General features: G+C 35.7%; 2 protein-coding genes and 1 pseudogene across 3 annotated transcripts; 1 reads left to right on the top strand and 2 right to left on the bottom strand.

Annotated features, from left to right (window-relative positions):
* Positions 1 to 600: 600 nt before the first annotated feature.
* LOC104101271 (uncharacterized) lies at positions 601 to 4572 on the bottom strand (annotated as a pseudogene).
* A 6750-nt stretch (positions 4573 to 11322) lies between these two features.
* LOC104101267 (VAN3-binding protein) lies at positions 11323 to 14774 on the top strand. The gene is made up of 8 exons (XM_009608716.4): positions 11323 to 11548; positions 11846 to 11917; positions 12003 to 12071; positions 12351 to 12708; positions 12864 to 13031; positions 13385 to 13434; positions 14173 to 14230; positions 14361 to 14774. Exons 1-8 carry the CDS (start codon positions 11369 to 11371, stop codon positions 14576 to 14578), a joined length of 1173 nt encoding a protein of 390 aa, XP_009607011.1. The 5' UTR covers positions 11323 to 11368; the 3' UTR covers positions 14579 to 14774.
* Positions 14775 to 15026: 252 nt separating this feature from the next.
* LOC104101268 (mannosyltransferase APTG1) lies at positions 15027 to 19763 on the bottom strand. 2 transcript variants are annotated; one of them, XM_009608717.4, is made up of 10 exons: positions 19309 to 19763; positions 19105 to 19222; positions 17946 to 18050; positions 17482 to 17768; positions 17054 to 17335; positions 16764 to 16959; positions 16365 to 16516; positions 16083 to 16245; positions 15893 to 15968; positions 15027 to 15403 (listed from the first exon to the last, which is right to left on the bottom strand). In XM_009608717.4, the coding sequence occupies exons 1-10, from the start codon at positions 19533 to 19535 to the stop codon at positions 15384 to 15386; spliced, it is 1626 nt and encodes a 541-aa protein (XP_009607012.1). In that variant the 5' UTR covers positions 19536 to 19763; the 3' UTR covers positions 15027 to 15383. The 2 variants fall into 2 exon arrangements, with proteins under 2 accessions (XP_009607012.1, XP_009607013.1); XM_009608718.4 differs by having other exon boundaries at positions 15852 to 15968; positions 19309 to 19762.
* Between the last annotated feature and the right edge of the window lie 433 nt (positions 19764 to 20196).

Raw genomic sequence — 20196 nt, 5'->3', positions numbered from 1 at the left:
TTCTTTTGGCCATGGTGTGAAGGGTTGTTTGGTAGAGAATGAGAGGAGTATTGGAGACGGAGGGTTTTTATTGAATATTTTGGGAAGAGCGAAGAGACGCCTTGGTTAATGGAAAGGCCAAGTTCAGACGGAAGTGATGGTTCAGAAGTGACTGATCGACGGTACTTGCAATAATTATGCTTACACAGAAAAGTAATTAGATCACATATAAGTAAGGAAATAAAATATTCTATCATAGGGTAAAATATTTTAAACACTCAAGGAAATATTTGATTTACAAATTTGGTACAATGCCAATCTTTTTTCGGAGAAGGCAGAATCTTTCTTCCAAAAGAGGTTTTGTAAAAATATCAGCAAGTTGAGAATCAGTACTAATAAACTCTAAAATAATGTCACCTTTTGCTACATGATCACGGATAAAGAATGTTTAATTTCTATATGCTTTGCTCTAGAATGATGCACAGAATTCTTTGATAAACAGATAGCACTAGTATTGTCACAAAAGATAGGAGTGGATGTAAGAGATAAATCATAATCAAGAAGTTGGTACATAATCCATAGAACTTGTGTACAACAGCTTTCAACGGCTAGGCATTCTGCCTAAATCATTGATAGTATAACACAATTTTGTTTCTTGCTGTGCCAAGACACTAATGCATTTCCTAACAATTGACATGTCCCACTGGTACTCTTCTTATCAATCTTGTCTCCTGCAAAATCAGCATCTGAAAAGCCTCTTAGAGAGAAATTGTTAGAGTGATCATACCATAGTCCTAGTTCAGATGTACCAATTAAATATCTAATAATTCATTTAACAGCAGAGAAATGGGATTCTTTAGGAGCCGACTGAAATCTAGCACATTTGCATACACTGAACATGATATTTGGTCGACTGGCAGTTAAATATAATAGAGATCCAATCATCCTTCTATACATGGTTTCATCAACCAGTTTTCCATTGCTAGCTTCATCTAGCACGGTAGTTGGACTCATTGGAGTACCAATAGCCTTAGCATCTTCCATCCCAAACTTTTTGATAAGCTCGTTGGTATACTTGGTTTGGCAAATGAAAATCCCTTTAGGGGACTGCTTGATTTGAAGCCCAAGGAAGAAGGTCAGTTCTCCCATCATGCTCATTTCAAATTCTCCTTTCATGGAAAGAGCAAATTCTTCACAAAGAACAGAGTTAGGGCTACCAAAAATAATATCATCTACATAAATTTGAGTAATAAGATTACCTGAACTGGATTGCTTAATGAAAAGGGTTGTATCGATATTACCTCGTTTGAAACCTTAATTTAGAAGGAAAGAACTTAACCTTTCATACCATGCTCGAGGAGCTTGTTTGAGACCGTACAGGGTTTTAGTCAGCTTGTATACATGATTTGGAAAGGTGGCATTTGCAAAGCCAGGTGGTTTCTTCACATATACTTCTTCAGAGATATAACCATTTAGGAACGCATTTTTAGCATCCATTTGAAATAATTTGAATCCTTTGTGAGCAGCGAAGGCGAATAGTATTTGAATGGATTCAAGTCTTTCCACATGCGCAAAGGTTTCATCATAGTCGATTCCTTCCTATTGAGAATAACCTTGAGCCACTAGTCTTGCTTTATTTCGAACAACTTGACCTGATTCATTCAATTTGTTTCTGAAGACCCACTTAGTTCCAATAACAGAAGAGTTTTGAGGCTTTGGAACTAATTTTCATACTTTATTTCTTTCAAACTGGTCTAATTCTTCTTTTATAGCACTAATCTAATGAGAATCCTTTAGAGCTTCATCCACTTTCTTGGGCTCAATTTGAGAAATCTGAGCTACATGAGATTTGTTCTTTTAAAATCTCCTTGTAGTTATTCCCTCCTGTGGATCTCATATAATGAATTTGTGAGGATATCCCGGTTTACTCTTCCATTCATTTGGAGTATTTACTGAAGTCACCCTTTCTTCGGTAGTCGACTGATCTGGCTGGGGTAGGTCAATATCTTCTGGTGGTACTTCAGCTGATTGAGTCTGTTGATTAGCTTACTCATTTTGATGATCCTTACCTATAATAACTGACTTAGGAGCACAGGAATTTTCCTCATCTTCAGGAATATGTTCATTCCTTGGGCGAGAGTTAGTATCAACAAAAACAACAAGAATAGATTCTTTAATATATAAGGTTCTCTTATTATAAACTCTGTAAGCTCTACTTGAAGGAGAGTAACCAAGAAATATACCTTCATTACTCTTTGGATCAAACTTACCAAGATTATCCTTCCTATTGTTATGGATGAAGCATTTGCATCCAAAGGGGTGGAAATAGCTGATATTTGGTTTCTTACCATTCCACAGTTCATAAGTAGTCTTTTTGAGAATTGGTCGAATCAGACATCTGTTGATGATATGACATGCTATACTCACAGCCTCTGCCCCAAAAATGATGAGGTTGAGAGTTTTCCACGATCATGGTTCTTTCCATATCCTGCAAGGTTCTGTTTTTATGCTCTGCTACTCCATTTTGCTGAGGTGATCTTGGTGAAGAGAAGTTGTGAGAGATTCCTTGATCGTTGCACTAATTTTCAAAAGCTCTACTTTCAAACTCTCCTCCATGATCACTTCTGATAGTAGAGATGTTGTATCTCTTTTCTCGTTGAACCTTCTTACAGAAAACTTCAAAATTCTTTAGAGCATCATCTTTATGACTAAGAAACATAACCCAGGTAAATCTAGAGAAATCATCTACATTAACAAAAGCATATTTCTTACCTACTATACTAGCAGTTCTAGTAGGACCAAATAAATCCATATGCAACAATTGAAGAGGTTTAGAGGTAGAAACAATGTTTTTGACTTTGAAAGATGAGCGAGTTTGTTTTTCTAGTTGACATGCATCACAGATATGATCTTTCGAAAAATCTAATTTTGGGAGTCCAATAACAAGATCATGTTTAGATAGGTTTTGAATAGTATGCATGCTTGCATGGCCAAGTTTTCTAAGTTCTTGATAATGTAGACATTTCTGTCTCTATTACCTGAGAGAATGATATTACCTGATTCGTCTTCTATAAACCAACCATGTTTCTTAAAACGAACCTCATAATCGTTGCCACATAGTTGACTGATGCTGAGAAGATTATAGCCAAGTTCATCAACTAGGTAGACTTCATCTACATCACATGTTGAGCTTAAAGGAACTTTTCCAACACCAATAACATTTCCTTTGTATTTATCACCAAAAGTAACTGTTCCTCCATCTAGCTTGGTGACTGATTTGAACAGTTATTTGTCACCCGTCATATGTCTGGAACACGCGCTGTCGAGATACTAATTTCCTTTTCAATTCTTCTTGCGGTGTTCCTGCAAAACAAAATTACTCATTTTTAGGTACCCAAGCTTGCTTGGGTCCTGAATGGTTAGACTGCTGAGTGTTAGTTTGATTTGAAGATTTTGGTCTCCAGACCCATATCCTGTTATTTTTGAACCTGCAATAATTTGAGGTGTGGCCTCTTTTACCACAATAGGAGCAGGATGAGTTGTTAGAGTTACCAGTACTACTTTCAGCTCTAATTCTGTTCCTGCAATTGTAAGTACTATGGCCATTTTTACCACAAAAGGAACAAGCGATTTTCTTCTTGTGATGAGCATTCTGATTGTCTTGACTGGACTGAGACTCGTGGTCTTTTGCAAGCCATTCAATTGAAGCTTAAGTTCATTTACTTCATCTTGAAGCATATCACGCTCAATTTCACACACTTCTAGTTTCAAGGCCCAGTCTTTCTTCTCTCTCTCTTTTTCTCTCTTGGTTCTTCTAAGCGCATTTACTACTCTTTCTATGTCTGCAAGAGAAATATCAACAAATTCTTGAAGTTCATAACAAATAGGGCATAAAGGAGTACATACCTCACTAGTTCCTTCATCTGACAATGAACAAGGTTCTCTTGAGTCGTCTTCCTCATCGTTGATGTATGCCATTAGTCCAAGTTCTCTTGAATCTTCCTTGTCACTTAGAACCATGAAACATATGTTAGCAATTTTCTCGTGATCAGATTCTTCCTCATCACTCCATGCCCCGAAAGCTTTCTTCTTTTGCATGCTTCTGCTAAGCTTCTTCTTTAATTCCGGACAGTCAGCTTGAATGTGACCAAACTTTCCACATTCGTAACACCTTCCATCATTTTTATCAGCTTCATTGCTCATCCTTCCTTTCCCGAAGTTGGACTTCCCTCTTCTATTATTTCTGTTTCTTCTTATCATGCTGGTTACGACTTGAGAGAGCATTGCAATGTTTTCATCTTGTTCTCCTCCTTCTTCTTCTTCTTCTTCATTTTCTGGCTCAGCCACAGTTGCCTTGAAAGCAACAGTTTTCTTCTTCTCTTGAATTTGTCTGTCCACCTCTGAGCTCATCATAAGAAATTTTCTCCAGATCTTGACATTCCAACGTAATGACCTTTGGCTGCCAAATTGTAGGTAAGCTTCTGAGGATCTTTCTAGATCGCCACTTTTAATAGGTCTTCCAAATGATTTGAGGTCTCCAAGTATTTTGCTAAACCTGGAAAATATTTCTTCTACAGATTCACCATCCTTCATTTGAAATAACTCATAGTCCCGAACCAAGAGGTTTATCCTAGTCTCTTTCACTTTGTTGGTTCCTTCGTAAGTGACTTCTAGTTTGTCCTACATTTCTTTTACAGTTTTGCAACTTGATATCTTTTCATATTCTACTCCACTGATAGCATTGTACAGTAGATTGTTTGCTTTTGCATTAACAGTGATGACAACAGCTTGTTTATCAGTGTAATCATCCAAGTCAAGAGGATCAGTAGATACGATGACTTGACCGTTTGCATCCTTCTTGGGAGGAATTGGAAGATTTTCCTTTTTGATCACACGTCATACTTTGATGTCATATGACATAGTATACGTTTCCATGCGAACTTTCCAATAAGAGAAATGTTGACCGTTGAAGTAAGGTGGTCGAACCTGAGAGGTTTCTTCTTGAAAGAGAGCACCAACAATAATATTGGATCCCATGATCTTTTCCTCACTAGCGGTTATGCAAGATTATGAGCCTTGCTCTGATACCAATTGAACGTACAAGAGGGGGGGTGAATTATTGACTATTTAAAAATTAGTCGACTAACACAAGTATTAGTTGACTGATCATAATGCAGAATGAAACTAAGCAGTAAAGAAGAATAAATAACACACAGCGATTTATACTGGTTCGATACCGTTGTGGTACTTATATCCAGTTTCCCTTGGGTCACAAAGGTTCCCTTAAGATCTTTAAAAATGTTACAACACAGATGGTTTTAACGCGTTCACCACCAACGAACAGTATCACACTTTGAGTTCTGAGTAATTGACACAACTCTCTTTTGTGTTCTAGATCTTTCTATCTTGTGAGACACTGATAACTAAAGATTACAGTGTTTGAACTAAGAAGTAGACAGACTTAGAATACAATGTATGTAGTTGCGCAAGTCTTCTTTTTGAAAGTATCGGCCTTCTTATAGGAGAAAAAAGAGTCATTGAGTTTTCAGCGAAATTAGAGGCACGAGATCTTTGCAAAAGGGTTTTGACCCAAGGGGTGCCTTTTCGAATCCTGCTCTTTGAAGAGTCCGAATTCGATTGTGACTTTCCTTGTCACAACTTGAATTAAGGAGCCATTTACTCCTGGAGTGAGCTTCATTTTGGACACAGAATAATTGCTGGCGAGCTTCTTGATTTGAGTATCCATAATTGGCAATTTGAGTTCCTTTGATTGAGGACGAATAAATTTGCTTCTCTTGATTGACTATTGATGTAGCAACATCATCATCATTCGAATCTTGATCATTATTTTCTATTTTGAATCCTGTAGCAATCACTTCTTGATGAGCATCTCCATTCTTTCTTTTTTGTTAGTCCTGCAAATATATCATAAGATAATATTGTCATCATTGAAACTTGAACTTAAACCTATCAAAACACTCACTTGGGATAACCTTGCAATCCGTACAAAGGCCCTTATCACCTCTCCTGAGGAGAAGAAAATCAATCTGGGTCTTGGTAACCCTATTCCGAAAAGTAACCAAGTGTTCCTCCCTCTTCTTAAAACCCGTGTTAGCGAGCATCAAGTCAAAATCTTTAGCAAACTCCAACAACGACGTACCGCCCTCGTTCCTAACCCCGAACCCGAATCTGCCATGCACCTCGTCACAGCCCCTAGCTGTCTCCCCAACATGACCATTAAAGTCACCCCTATAAAAATCTTCTCGGACTGCGGGATACCATGCACAATCTCATCCAAATCCTCCCAGAAGCACCTTTTGACCTCCTCACACAGTCCCGCTTGAGGCGCATAGGCACTAATCACATTAAAAGTGAATCCATTAACCACTAGCTTAATAATCAATAGCCTATCATTCACCATTCGGACATCCACCACTAACTCCCTGAGATCCCTATCAACTAAAATACCTACCCCGTTCTTGTCACCAACACCCCTTGAATACCAAAGCTTATACTCATTAACATCCCGAGCCTTCGTACCTCCCCCCCCCCCAATCTAGTCTCCTGGATACATGCTATATTAATCTCTCGCTTTAAAAATAAATCTACACCAATAAGTTAATTTAAATATAGATACGTGTGTAAAGCTTATCATTATTCTGCATGCATGTGTCTTTCCCATTAAATAAAGTAAACTAGTTACTTCTGAAAGGTCTCAAGTAGCTTCTCTGTACCTTTACTAGTTCATCGGCGGCTTCATTTTTCACGGCAACCCAATATTTTCCGGCGACCGACGTCAAATTTTATAAGAACAACTCCCCAAATTAAAGAGGAAGCTGATGAGAATGACCAAAAAAGATTTTAGTAAGGATATCCACACACCGAGAAGAAAAAGGATTCAACAAATAGAGTAAAATCATCCAAAATTGCTGGTTAACGACGTCAAATTTGAATCCTATATGCTTTTCATTCATGAAAGACGGGTATGTATAAGGAAAATGAGTTTTTCAACATTTGGACAACGAAATCTAGTGAAATTTGAAAGAGAAATTAGATCTAAGCTTGAATGAATGGTCAATAGGGGAGATGGCTGATGAATTTGCATTTATGAATGGAGAGGAACAAGAATAAGAACGTGGAAGTTTGCAGAGAAGAGGACTTCCCACTCAAGAAAATGCGTTTTTATTTTTAAGAAAATTAATTGAAAGAAATTAACATTAAAAAGGAAAATTTGTCAAATTGTATTTTATTTATATTTATTTTAAATGAGTTTAAAGAATGGTTATAAGAAAATCAAAATAAGGGAGGTAGGCGTAATATTGTAAACCACAAGGGAGGTCAGTGTGATAGGGCGAAACCTGGAGGGAGGTCTCTGAAATTATCCGTTTAATAAATTGTTAGACGTTATTATATATTAAAATTGATGCATTAGCTAAATATTAAATTTAAATTGTTTGTAAACATGAAATTATTTATTCATGTGTATTTTTTAGCTGAATGGAGTTTTGCTAATTTCGGCTTTACGTGTATCACAATCTTCAATTCTATGGTTAAAAGTTCGTCTCATTAATACTATTTGGGATTTTTTACTTTATAACTACTCCATCTTTACAATTTTCCTTTTAAAAAATTATATTGAAATAATAACTCGAAGTAATCATGAAGAAATTTATCAGAAGCTTCTTCAGAGAGATATCTTAAATCTTAATCTTTGCTTAGATTTAATCCTTGCTTTGTGGCTTTGCGCTAATCGTACTTGAAAGTAATAATTCTTAAAGAAAATGATTTCTTCTCTTAATTCTTAATTAATCATCAAAATTTCTTGCTTATTTATGTACATTAATAATGGGAGACAAAAAGATTGTTGATAAGAGGGAACATTCATGCATGGCTACAAACATGATTTATTTGTTCACTATGTGGACCTCTTAATCACATAAATTAGTATTAGATAGCTAATGTATACTCTTTCTGTCACATGAGCTCTAATCATCACACTTTAAACCCCACAAATCCTAAATATTCTTTAAGCAATTCTAAAAATCACAAAATAAAAGAAAATAGAAGGGGAATTTGGAACAACAGTAAAGTTATCTCAGTGTGACCTATATGTCAAGGGTTCGAGCCGTGGAACCAACTACGGATGCTTGCATCAGGGTAAGCTGTGTTGCTTACATTACATCCCCTTGTGATGCAGCCCTTCGCCGAACCTGCGTCAATGCGGGATGCTTCATGCACCGGGTTGACCTTTACGAGATAAAAAAATCCATTATTTGAAAAAGGCATAGTGTTGTAACCCCATTACAACTTAAAAAAGAAAGTTAATTGTATATAAACCTTCTTTATGATCTAAAAAGCTAATCTTGTTCTTTAAAAGTCTTATTCTTGAATAGTCTATTGTAATAACATAAAGATTACCCTAAAAATACACATATAATGTAATAATTTTAAATCAAAGTTGGTCCTACGCACGCTTGGTTATAATGTTTTAGAACATGATTAATAGTAGCTCTCACTAATCCTACACACGAGGTAGGCGGCTACTACTTTTTTCATTTGGGGATAAGAAATCAGAGTCGGAGCCAAAATTTGAAACTTATGAGTTCAGTATTCTAATTCTTTTGAGTTAGTGAGTTCTAAATTAATAATTTGTAAATAATTCAATATATTTTTAAAGATAAATACAGGATTTGGACAAAAATTACTGAGTTCATCTGAACCCGTATATGAAGGGCTAGCTCCGCCCCTTTTAGAAATTAAACTTGTTTCAAACTCCTAAAATTTAACTGAGGATGGTATAATATGGAAAGATAAAAATGTGAATATGACCTTGTAAATAAATCACTTGCTTCCAATAACGGGTAGATCGGTGGCAAAGTCGGAATTATGCTAAAGGTGTTTGGGAATATTCAATTTATAGGTATAAAAAGTTAAATTTAACTTTTATATATATATATATATATATAACAGTGCTCTGTTGAATAGCCTTCGTCGGTTGTAGCTCAGCCATAGGAAAAAGGCAGACTTAGATTCTAATTTGTTGGTTCTACTTTTAGATTTTTACAACTGAAATCATTACACTTCTAAAATTATGAGTTCAAAATGTAACAATTTTAAAATTTTCATAATTTTTCACATTTATACTTATATTTTTTGTGTCAAAAATCATAGGTTCGGTTAAACTCCTAGCTGACATGCTCCATACACCACTTATACCGAATGGTTAAACCTAAGGGTGTACAAACCGAATCAGAAAACCGCACCAAATCAAAAAATCAAACCAAACCGATTAAAAACTCGATTAGATTTGTTTTGATTTGGTTTGGTATTGAGTAAAGAAATCCGAACTAAATCGGCATATAAATATATAATTTTTATATATACTTTTAAGACTTTTCATAGAATTTTCTGTAAAAAAAAATATTTAGAAATATTTGCAATTCTCTTATGATGTAATATTTAGTTAAATATAAAGTGCTCTATTTTTATTAACTTAAAATAATGGGTTGTATGATCACTTTATTATCAAATGTTAGTGAAATGTGTCAATCTCTTTGTTCTTCCATATTCATATGTCAAGATCTATTAAATTTTTATATCTTTTTTGAATTTGAAGAGGTATTTCGATAATTTAAAACTAAATAAAACATATTATTATATATGTATCATATTGATTTTTATGTTTAATTATTAAATGCAGTTAACCTTGAAAGTGTACACCAACGAAAAATTATTATCAGACGACTCAAAAAAAAAAAAAACTATCATATGTTACTATGAAAATTTTCCCATAAGAATATGTTAACAGATCACATGTTTGTCAATTTTTTCATTTTTTACTAAACATACATTTATTTATCAAAAATTTAACAAAGTAAGATTGAAATAATATTCATGTAACAAAAAAACCCCCGAAAACCTCGAAAAACCCGACAAAACCGAACCAATCCAAACCGAAATAGTTGATTTAGTTTGATTTTGATAAAAACTGAACCAACCCGGTCCATAAAACAAAACAAAAAAAAGCTTAACATATAATTGCATTAGCACAACATTCCAACAATGTAATTCCAAAATAGAAAAAAAGGGCAGATGTATTTTCTAGATTTTTGTAGTAGGTAATAAAGTGGCCCTAAGACAGCTCTCTCTTGTGATCCTGCTAGGTATTTTGCCATCTTGAAAGTTATTGATCTTAGCTTGAACTTATGGTACAAATTTAAAGTAATAAAAACATAAGGGGCCTAATGTTTTTCTTTAGTATTTTCATAAGTGGTTAGCATGTGTTGATCTCAATGGAAAATTTAGGGCATTTTCAAAAAAACATCTATTGATTTGGAAAACACCTTTTGGGTCCTTTTTCTTCTATAAATATGATTATATCAATTAAATATCAAAAGGGGTTAGCTTTTCATAATCTTTCTATCTGTTACATCTCATCAAGGCAATTCTTTAGCATTTCTTCAAATACTTTGGAGGCCTTTACTTAGTACATCCAAGAGTATGGTCTAACGGTCAATTAAATGGGTGAAAAACTATGGGACAAATCACAACAGAGACAAAAAAAAATGCTATATAATTTATTTCAATCTGCATAAGTTTTGGTACAACAATAATAACAATCCGAGTGTATTCCCGCAAGTGGGCTCTGGGGAGGGTAGTGTATACGTAGACCTTATCCTTACCTTGTGAAGGTAGATAGACTATTTCCGAGAGACCCTTGGCTCAGAAAAAATATACTCACAACATAATTGAAAAGAAATAACATCAATGGAGAAGCCAGGTAAAAAGAAGCAATAACAACAGCATGATAATAAAACAATCGAAGCAAAAAAGACAACTGGTAGAGATCTACGTATAAGAAAATACGAGAGTAATGTTGATACTACAGGTATGAAAAGACTGCATAAGCTTTCGTAGTTAGATTATCTGGTATTCCGGTGCTGGTGGGAGACAACAAGTGCCTAGTGGAATAGTTGAGATAAGGCAAACTATCTTGAACACCACCATTATCAAAATAGAAAAGTACATAGCTTTTTTCAAGAACTCATAGTCACACATGCATTTTTGGAATTAGATACCAAAATAAACTTTTTAAAAAAAATGTTATCTTAAATATGAGGGTGGATTGTTGTTAAAGGGGTTAAGCAAGCAAAGCTAATGATGCACGAAGGCTGGCTTTGTATTCATAATAATAATAAAGCTATGAATTGACACTTTATAGATGTAATGGACCCTATGATGATAACCAACAAAATAGCTCAGAATAAGATGTGATTTTGACACTTTTTAGCTTTCAAATATCTGCCTATTTATACCTCTAACTGAATTTAGCATTCTATCAAACTCACCTTACAAATATAGAGCAACTGTCACTTTTGTTGAAAAAAAGATGGATCTTGATTCAAATCCAACAATTTCACAAGCACATCCTGAGACAATGGACTTCCTTTCACGCGCATGGTGCAGCTTTGCAGTTCAAGCTTTCCAACCGGAGATGCAAGATCAAGCTCTCGTTATCCATGAAAGTTCAATCAAGAATTCAATCATTGACAACAAACCTCCTCTTCTGGTAAGATAATAACTCGCAAATCATATTTAATATGACACAAAAAAAAAGGTTGTCCGGTACACTAAGCTCCCGCTATAGGGGGTCCGGGGAAGGGTCGGACCATAAGTGTCTATTGTACGCAGCCTTACCCTGCATTTCTGCCGGAGGCTGTTTCCACGGCTCGAACCCGTGACCTCCTGGTCACATGGAAACAACTTTACCAGTCACGCCAAGGCTCCCCTGCCTTTAATATGACACAATTACTACAAAACATTGAGGTTCATATTTAGCATTAATATATCATGTTGGTGATCACAGAAGATGGAGAAGAGTATGAAGATGGATGATACAGATAAGTCAATACCGCCATGGAAATCCAACGATGTCAAGGTAAGAAATAGAGTACAAAAGCTGTACACTATCACCTCAGATTAATTCAGAAAAGGCTAATGACACACTTTCATTTGTTCGTTAGTCGTGGATATGGATGCAGCAAGCAATGCATCCAGAGTTGAATTACAACAGCTATTTCCAGAAAAAATGGGTAAGTGCAGAAACATTCAATTATCAAAAGCTACAGTTATTGGATTTAAGTAACATGCACTACAAAAAAAACTGGAATTAGCTACAAACTTTGTTGCTAATCTGTCGTTAAATCGCTAGTACCTAATAGAATTTCTTGATAAACTGTCGCTAACCCATCGCTAAATAAGATTAGCAACGGAATTTTCTGTTTAGCTATAGAATTTGTCGGTCGCTAATTCCTATTTTTTTAGTAGTGATGGTGAAAATAAACTAAGTGAGGAGAGCTTGTTTCATGCAGATGCCATGGAAAATAGGACCATTAAAGAATGTGTCAATCAAGAAATGGTTCAAAGAAATTAAGCAGAAGAGGAAAGAAGAGAAGAGATTACAGAAGGCTGAAGTACATGCAGCAATATCAGTGGCAGGTGTTGCAGCCGCATTAGCCGCCATCGCTGCTGAAAACGTGAACCGTGATGAAACAGGAGGTACCAAGGAGTCGGCTGTGGCGTCTGCAGCTGCATTGGTCGCGGCACAATGCGCGAAAGTGGCAGAAGCTATGGGGGCAAAGAGGGACCAACTTAGCGGTGTCATTGGCTCAGCTATGAGTGGCACAAATGCTAGCGACATTCTGACGCTTACAGCTGCAGCTACGACCTGTAATGGCTTCTCTCCACGTCTTAAAATACATAGTGTGCATAAATATAATGTGTATACCAACTAAGCTGTTACAAAACCTAACTTACCAATATCTAAACATAAAGAAAATGCAACTAAAACTCGCCTTTTTGTACTTGCACCGCTACTGTCTCAGCACTCAGAGGAGCAGAAACACTCAAAGCAAGAGCTGGCTTCAAGAATATACTAAATGGAAGCACACCAGTTCTCCCAATTGAAGATAGCAATGACTACAACTTTAACTATGAGAAGTGCAGATCAATTCTCTCTAAGGGGGCAGAGCTCTATATCGAGAAATCAGATGGTATGTCTATTTCTCTATAATTAATATCTACCACATATGTTGTCAGGAGTTTGGACAGAAAATTGCTGCCGATGAGCATTAAGAGAGGGATCAATATATCGTATTTCCAGATTCAGAGGCAAAAGTTATACTAGGAAATGATAGTTAATAATGAATGAAGCTTGATTCTCTGAAATTTTTGTTGGATAATCCTATATTGCTCGGGCTCTGCAAAAATGTCATCGGGTGCATGTCGGATCCTCCAAATGTAGTGTATTTTTGGAGGATCCGCCACGAGTGTGGCAACATTTTTGGAGAGCCGGCACAACATAGGGATAATCAGCTGATGCTTTGTGTTTTGCTACATTGAACAGGACGATCCAAGCTAAGGTCGGTGTCTATAATCTTAAATGGTGAAGCCAAGGTATGAATATAATTGAAATCCTTATGTCTCTTCAGCTGATATTCACTTGTTACCTACCTACTAATATGAGTTAGCTCCAATAACATAGCAGCGTCTTAATATCAAGGAAAATAACAACGATTTCGAAAGGCAAAACTAAAGCACCATTCTCTTCTCTGTTTTATTTCAATAATAACCCAAAAAAGGAAGAGTGAGGTCACAGACAACATCTCAGTACCATGTGTTTCAATCTAAGTTGCTCGGACTCGGATGCCAGTGTTCGATACAGGTGCGGATCTAGAGGTCGGATCCTAAATTTCGGGGGTACGGATCTAGGTAAAGATAGGGGTGCAGGGATTCGGCTAAAAATAATTCAAACATCTAAAAATAGAGTTATAAAAATATGTCTAAATTATGAGACATTATGTGAAAAACTTACAAAGTATTCCGAGAAGGAGAAAACATTGATTAAGAGGAGAAATCCGAGAAGGAGATAAACTGTAAAGGATTGATATAGAAATTTCTATATGCAAGGTATTCCATTCTTCAATTTCACCCTAGCTTTTGTTTTGATTTCAGAAATCATTGTATCTGTCCCTAATTTCTCCGTCGATTTTAGTCAAAATACCCAAAACTGGTTGACTAGATCCAGTACAGACCCCCCACACACGTCGTGTCGACATGGGTGCGGCACCGAAAGTGAAGAGTCCGAGCAACTCAGGTTCCAATACAAACCTAAATTCCTTTCTTATATTACAGGTTATCCTAAGAACAAGGAAGGCAACTATGTTGAAGGCCTTCTCAAGACAAAAGGAAAGTATGTCCTTATATGCAATATTGTTTCTTCACCTCAGCATTTCTTGCACTTCTCGCATTATACATTTGTACACAAAGCTTTCTATTATGCTAATTTACAATTTTATGAACAACTGCATATCCAATTGTAGGTGTTGTATTAGACCTACATGTCGAGCTGTATAAGGATTCTAACGGAGCAGAAACAGATAGTTGCTATCTTATTGTGCTAACAACAAACAGGGGAATCATCAAGCTCGACATGATGGATGATCACCAGCGATACAGAACGTGGTCAATGGCTATTAACCAAATGCTGACGCTCTCTACTTCATTTCCAAAATACGAGCTTCAATTTTACAAAAGCTAAACTTAATAAAGATTTATGGCATCAGCATATTCGTTGTACGAGTTTTGTCGCGTAATTATAGGTTATATAGCATTCTAGCTTCTAAGTTCTCTGATCTGTTAATAGCTACATATTCGGGTTTTGTTTTTGGACTAGTTACGTGTTGGTTAATTCTATTATTTGCTTCAACCCAATATGGTTTTTCATGTTTTTCTTCGACCATAATCTTTTTATTTGATGAATTAATTCTCTGCTTCAAATTATGTACCTAAACTCCTAAAGCTCCTCAAGTAATGATGTGGAAAACACAACAACAACAACAACAACAACAACAACAATAACAAATCCATTATAGTCTCACAAGTGAGGTCTGAGGAGGATAGTGTGTACGCATACCTTATCCCTACCTTGAAGGTAGATTGTTTCCGATAGACCCTCGGCTCAAGGAAAGATGAAAAGAAAGTAGTAGTAACAAGCAGTAACAACAACAAGATAATAAGCAAACGAAGCGAAAGGAACAGCATGTAGTAATCGAAATCTAATAATAATAGACTACAAGACTAACACTAATACTACTGGTATGAGAACATTATGCATACAGCATTAGCTAAATAGGAAGCATCCTACCAAGGAAAAAGACAAGTTTAATATAGCTCTCCTTTACTCAGAACTGACTCTGAATTGCATTGAAATCCTCGTGATGAGTTATCAAATGCCACTTGTCTCTGTTGGAAATTGTCTTGAACGGCAATACCAATGAACATGGTTGACATAAGGCAATCAGTGGACAAACTAAGCAGAATGGAGAGAAAGTAATGTTTCCAGACTAAAGCTGAGTCCCATTTGCTGAAATAGAGAAAGAAAAGAACACGAATAAACTAAACCAAAGAGGAAGTTCTAGCCACTATAGTTCATATGAACTGATGTACTCACATCTATGCATCGCATCACACATTGAAAACATCATATCTTGATGCATCATACATAGTCAGACATATGAATAGAGACAGGTACTAGTGAGAATTAAAATGTGGACACCGAGGCAAGAAAAGTAGAGTCAAAATAATCTTCTTTTCTTCTTTCCAAATCTTTCTTGTGTTTTTCTTTAGCTTTCTTACAAAATTTAAATAATCAAACCATGTGTACAAAATTTTCTAAGTTCCTGCCAAATAGCAGAAACTCCAGTCCATTCTCCAGGAACAAAAGAAATAAAGAATCGAAATATAAACCATAAGGCAAATGATAATAGAAACCATTTACACCTAGAATAGTTAGAGAAAAATTAAACACCAACTTGTAGATTCTATTTTGCTCATCAAGAACAGAATCACTGGCCTTTCAATGCATACACAGCAACAGATGCCTGAAGTTCTCGATCCACCTTGAAGTGAGCATGGAAAAACTTTTTTATCTGTCAATCACACAAACATGCTTAGATAAGCATATGCTGAACTCCCGTTTTTTCCACAACGAAAAGAGAAAATATAAACTTTTTAGAAGCAGATCGAGATGAAAGAAAAGAAACCTCTTGGAAATTATGCAAATCTAGAAAATCCTTTAGTAGTTTTTCCTGTGAGTCAAATAGCACAATGTGACTAGGTATAGACCAGTTCTTAGCAAATTCTGTTGCGAAACCAGCTGGATCCACCAAGAACTGGTCAGACTCATCTAGAGCTCCCTTCTCTTCACTGTAGAGACGAATGGCACAAACAAAAGTACAACTTCGGTTAGCCAAAAGCCCAAAACAAAAGAGGATAGCCAGAAAGGCTAAGATATTCAGATTAAATTGGCTGTTTAGAGTACATACCTTGGCGTGCAATCCAAGAAACGCATAGGAATGTTACGGTGAAGAGTTGAGTAGTAAGGTGTCGCGTGGCAGGGCGTCAAAAAGAGGATATTTTTCACTTTCCCATTGTTCGCCTCTATAGAAAGGTAGTTCATTACATCCTCCGTCCCTCTCTGTAGCAAGAGGAAGAGGTTACAGACAGGAAAATTAATTTCATGGAAATAATAATTTTCTGATGCTTAACACATACAAAAGAAAAAGGAACAAACTACAGCAATCAAACTTTATAGATTACCATATTCATAATGTAATAAATACTGATTAAGGAAATAAAAGTGGAAATATGTGTTGCATTCTTTGATACAAAAAAAATCTTGCTTTTGCAAAAGGTGAGAAAAGAAAGTCGGATTCTTGAGATACCTGATGAACCATACTCATGTAAAATGCCATCGGAATATTGCTAACTACAAGGAACAGGACGGCCAGTTGCAATTTTCCTGAGCACCTGTCATCAGTGCTTGCAGATTTTTTACCTCGGCCGTTAGACCGCTCTCCAATTGTTGCCAACCAGTATCCAGAGAACATCAAAGCTATTGGAAGCACAGGGAGGACAAACCTGTGTTTCGGACCGTTCAGAAAATGAAAAATACTTATTCGATCAAATATGCCTATGACATTATGGAATGCAAAGATGTAATTTGAACAAGTACCTGAACTCTTTGTGACCCAACAAGCTGTAAATTGCCAAACACCAAGCGACTAGACCAGATAACTTCCACTGCTTAGACTTGAAAACGCCAGCAAGTGAAAATGGTAAGAATGTGAAGATCATAACTGTAAAACCCTGAGTGAAGTACCAATGCCACACGTGAGTTCCATAATAGTCTCCACCAGAAGAGAGAAAATTGAACTTCAGAAAGTTCAAAGGCACAAGGACCCAAGTGCCATACATCCAGCGATCCACCAGAAAAGTAAGTCCTAGAATTAATGTCCTGATTTCATGTGTTAGAAGAGGCAAAAGATTTTGTCAGTATGTAATTTTACAGTAATAAACAACAGATCAACTGCAAACACAAATACCGAAATCAATCATAAAGATCAAATTGAAGTTTATATATTGAGAAGTAATGACACTTACCCGATTGGAATCACCTCAAGGAGAATAAATTTCAGCTTATCGCGTGCCATGTACAGCTCTAGGAAGCCAATATAGATCCATGTAATTGCACTTGTAGGTCGGATTGCACATGCTAATGCAGCTACAGCTAGAGCACATTTTCTGGAACCGGGAGATATTTTACTAGCAGATGTTCTAATGCAAGGCCAGTAGTACAGGCTCACAACAGTAAGAACAGTCTCCAGACTATTGGATAAAGTACGCGTGATACAGAAAAACATGAACCAGTTTGTCAACTGGACAAAAAGCTGCAGATAATTAAGTACTTTAGTGTCGACGATATTTGGAGTGAAGCATCAGTAGTTAAATGTATAAAACACGAATTAGAGCACGAGCATTTGTGGATCTTTGAGTAACAAAAAGAAAAAAAAATAACAAAAAGGCAGAATCAAGAAAATAATATGTGTTACAAACGAGAAGGATACCGTAAATTTTGCAACACGGTCACCAAATAACTCTTGAGAGAGCTTAAACAAATAGACGTCCCCAGTAGCTGAAAATGTTGACTGCAGCAGCCGTGGAGCCCTTATCTGGAAGAATGGAGATTTTACTAAGCATTGCAGGAAGAACGTCTAACTCATACACTTATATAAAGCAATTATCAATTACTGAACTAAATGTGCAAAAAGACAAGCGAAAATCGCCCATCAAAAAGCAGCATATACTATATCTTACTTTTAGTTGCACCATTTTGCATTTCAAGTAAGGGAAATGGGTACTGAGGTAACAGAGTTAAGCTGTCTATAAAATGTATTCCAGAGGATATTAACGCAAATGCTGAAGTCTTATCGTATTTATATAGTAATAAGCTGTCTATAAAATGTACTCCAGAGGATATTAATGCAAACGCTGAAGCCTTATCGTATTTATATAGTAATAGCTCCAAAGGCGGAGAGGAACTTAAATTCAGTAAAGATTCTAATGACGTCTTTACTATAGTACAATATTACATAAAGTATAGAATAATGTACGGAAAATGTTTCCTTTTCAAGAGAGTAGAACAAAAATTTTGGATAACCCAAATAGAAAGTAGGACAATTAGAACTAAACAGAGTAAAAGGGCAGCCCGGTGCACTAAGCTCTCGCTATGCGCGGGGTCCGGGAAAGGGCCGGACCACAAGGGTTTATCGTAGCATTTCTGCAAGAGGTTGTTTCCACGGCTTGAACCCGTGACCTCCTGGTCACATGGCAACAATTTTACCAGTTATGCCAAGGCTCCCCTTCATGACTTGAAAAGAGTAAAATATCAATAACCAATCTCAACATCTCCATTGACACCCTAAAATTTCTAATTTCATAAATGTGAGAGCTTCTGCACTATAGTATCAGCTTTGTTATCAATTCCACTCTACAAAATGAACTTATAAACTAAAGACATATAGAAAACAGTTAGAATTTATAACTCTATGTGAGTGTGTGTGTGTGTCTATATCCATTTACATGGTCATATTAAGAGCCAACCAAAAACAATAATAAAGGTTAAATCTTGCAGAGCTACACAATAAAAATTCAATCTTTAAGATTTAATTCACAATAATAAACTCCATAAAATTTAAAGAGCCAAAAAATTGTAAAAATAATTACCATGAACCAAGGTTTGTCAAGATGAAAAAAGGCAAGAACTTTATACAATACAGCAAATATTACTGGATGCAAATAACTCCTTATACCCTTTTTCCATTCCCACGTCAAATGTCCATATCTGCAAAATTTCATCTCAAAAATGGTTAAAATCCAAATAAAAAATAAATTCAAGAAACACAAGGAACTGGGAAAAGGAACACAAACCCAAATGTGATTTGATGTGCAACTTCAAGGGCTTGCCAGTGTTCATCTGGGTTGAAATATGTTTGAACCAATAAAGCATTTATAAATCTAAAACATAAACAAAGGGTAAAAACTTTTTTTAATAAAGGGTGTGTGAATTTGTTGTTTTTAGAAGGTTTTGAAACATTGGTGTTGTGTCTGATGTTGGTAATATTGGGTGAAACATTAGGATTTTTTCTCTGTTTCATTGTGAAAATTGGGATCGTTAAATTTCAAGATTTGGAAATCGATTTCTTTTTCTTAAAAGAGGAGGGAGATTTGGGCAGTTTATTAAAAAGAAGATTTTAATTGGATTTCTGGTGTTAGCTTAGAAGAAAAAACAAGAGAACTTTTAGGTGCTATTTTTAAAAAGCTGCTATTTTAACAAACTCAATAGAGAAGGTGGAATTTTTGGGTGAAAATGTTTTTTCCTCTTCAACTTTATGTTATGCTTATTAGTTATTATCAGAATATTTTTTATAAAGCGACAAATTCTAGTAAAATCATAGATTGTCTATGTGTTACATGTAATTATTCATATATTATATATGATTTGCCTAAGTGATTTTTGGTTGATCGCTTCTTCGTTAATACTAGGATCGCCTTTACAAAGCGAAAGATTCTCGTGAAATCACAGATCACCTATGTGTTACCAAATAATCGTCCATGTATTATCTATATCATAGATCGCCTATGTATTACCTAAAAATCATACATGTGTATTATCTGCGGTTGATCAGTTGTTAGTTATTACCATGATCCTTTTTTTTTTTTACAAAGTGAAAAATCCTCTTGAAATAATAGATTACCTTTGTGTTACCTAGAAATTGCCAATGAATTATTTATGACCGCCTAAGTGATCTCCGGTTA

The sequence above is a fragment of the Nicotiana tomentosiformis genome, chromosome 11 (assembly GCF_000390325.3).
Source record: "Nicotiana tomentosiformis chromosome 11, ASM39032v3, whole genome shotgun sequence".
Taxonomy (NCBI): domain Eukaryota; kingdom Viridiplantae; phylum Streptophyta; class Magnoliopsida; order Solanales; family Solanaceae; genus Nicotiana; species Nicotiana tomentosiformis.
Note: the sequence above shows the minus strand (reverse complement) of the source record. Positions and strands in the feature narration are given on the sequence as shown.

Coding starts and splice junctions, on each gene's coding strand:
- LOC104101267 (XM_009608716.4), top strand. CDS start 11,369: ATGGATCTTGATTCAAATCCAACAATTTCACAAGCACATCCTGAGACA. Junction 13,032..13,384: donor CTATATCGAGAAATCAGATG/GTATGTCTATTT, acceptor TACATTGAACAG/GACGATCCAAGCTAAGGTCG. Junction 14,231..14,360: donor CTTCTCAAGACAAAAGGAAA/GTATGTCCTTAT, acceptor ATCCAATTGTAG/GTGTTGTATTAGACCTACAT.
- LOC104101268 (XM_009608717.4), bottom strand. CDS start 19,535: ATGAAACAGAGAAAAAATCCTAATGTTTCACCCAATATTACCAACATC. Junction 16,517..16,763: donor ACATGAGTATGGTTCATCAG/GTATCTCAAGAA, acceptor CTCTTGCTACAG/AGAGGGACGGAGGATGTAAT. Junction 15,404..15,892: donor TGCTGTGTATGCATTGAAAG/GCCAGTGATTCT, acceptor TCTCTATTTCAG/CAAATGGGACTCAGCTTTAG.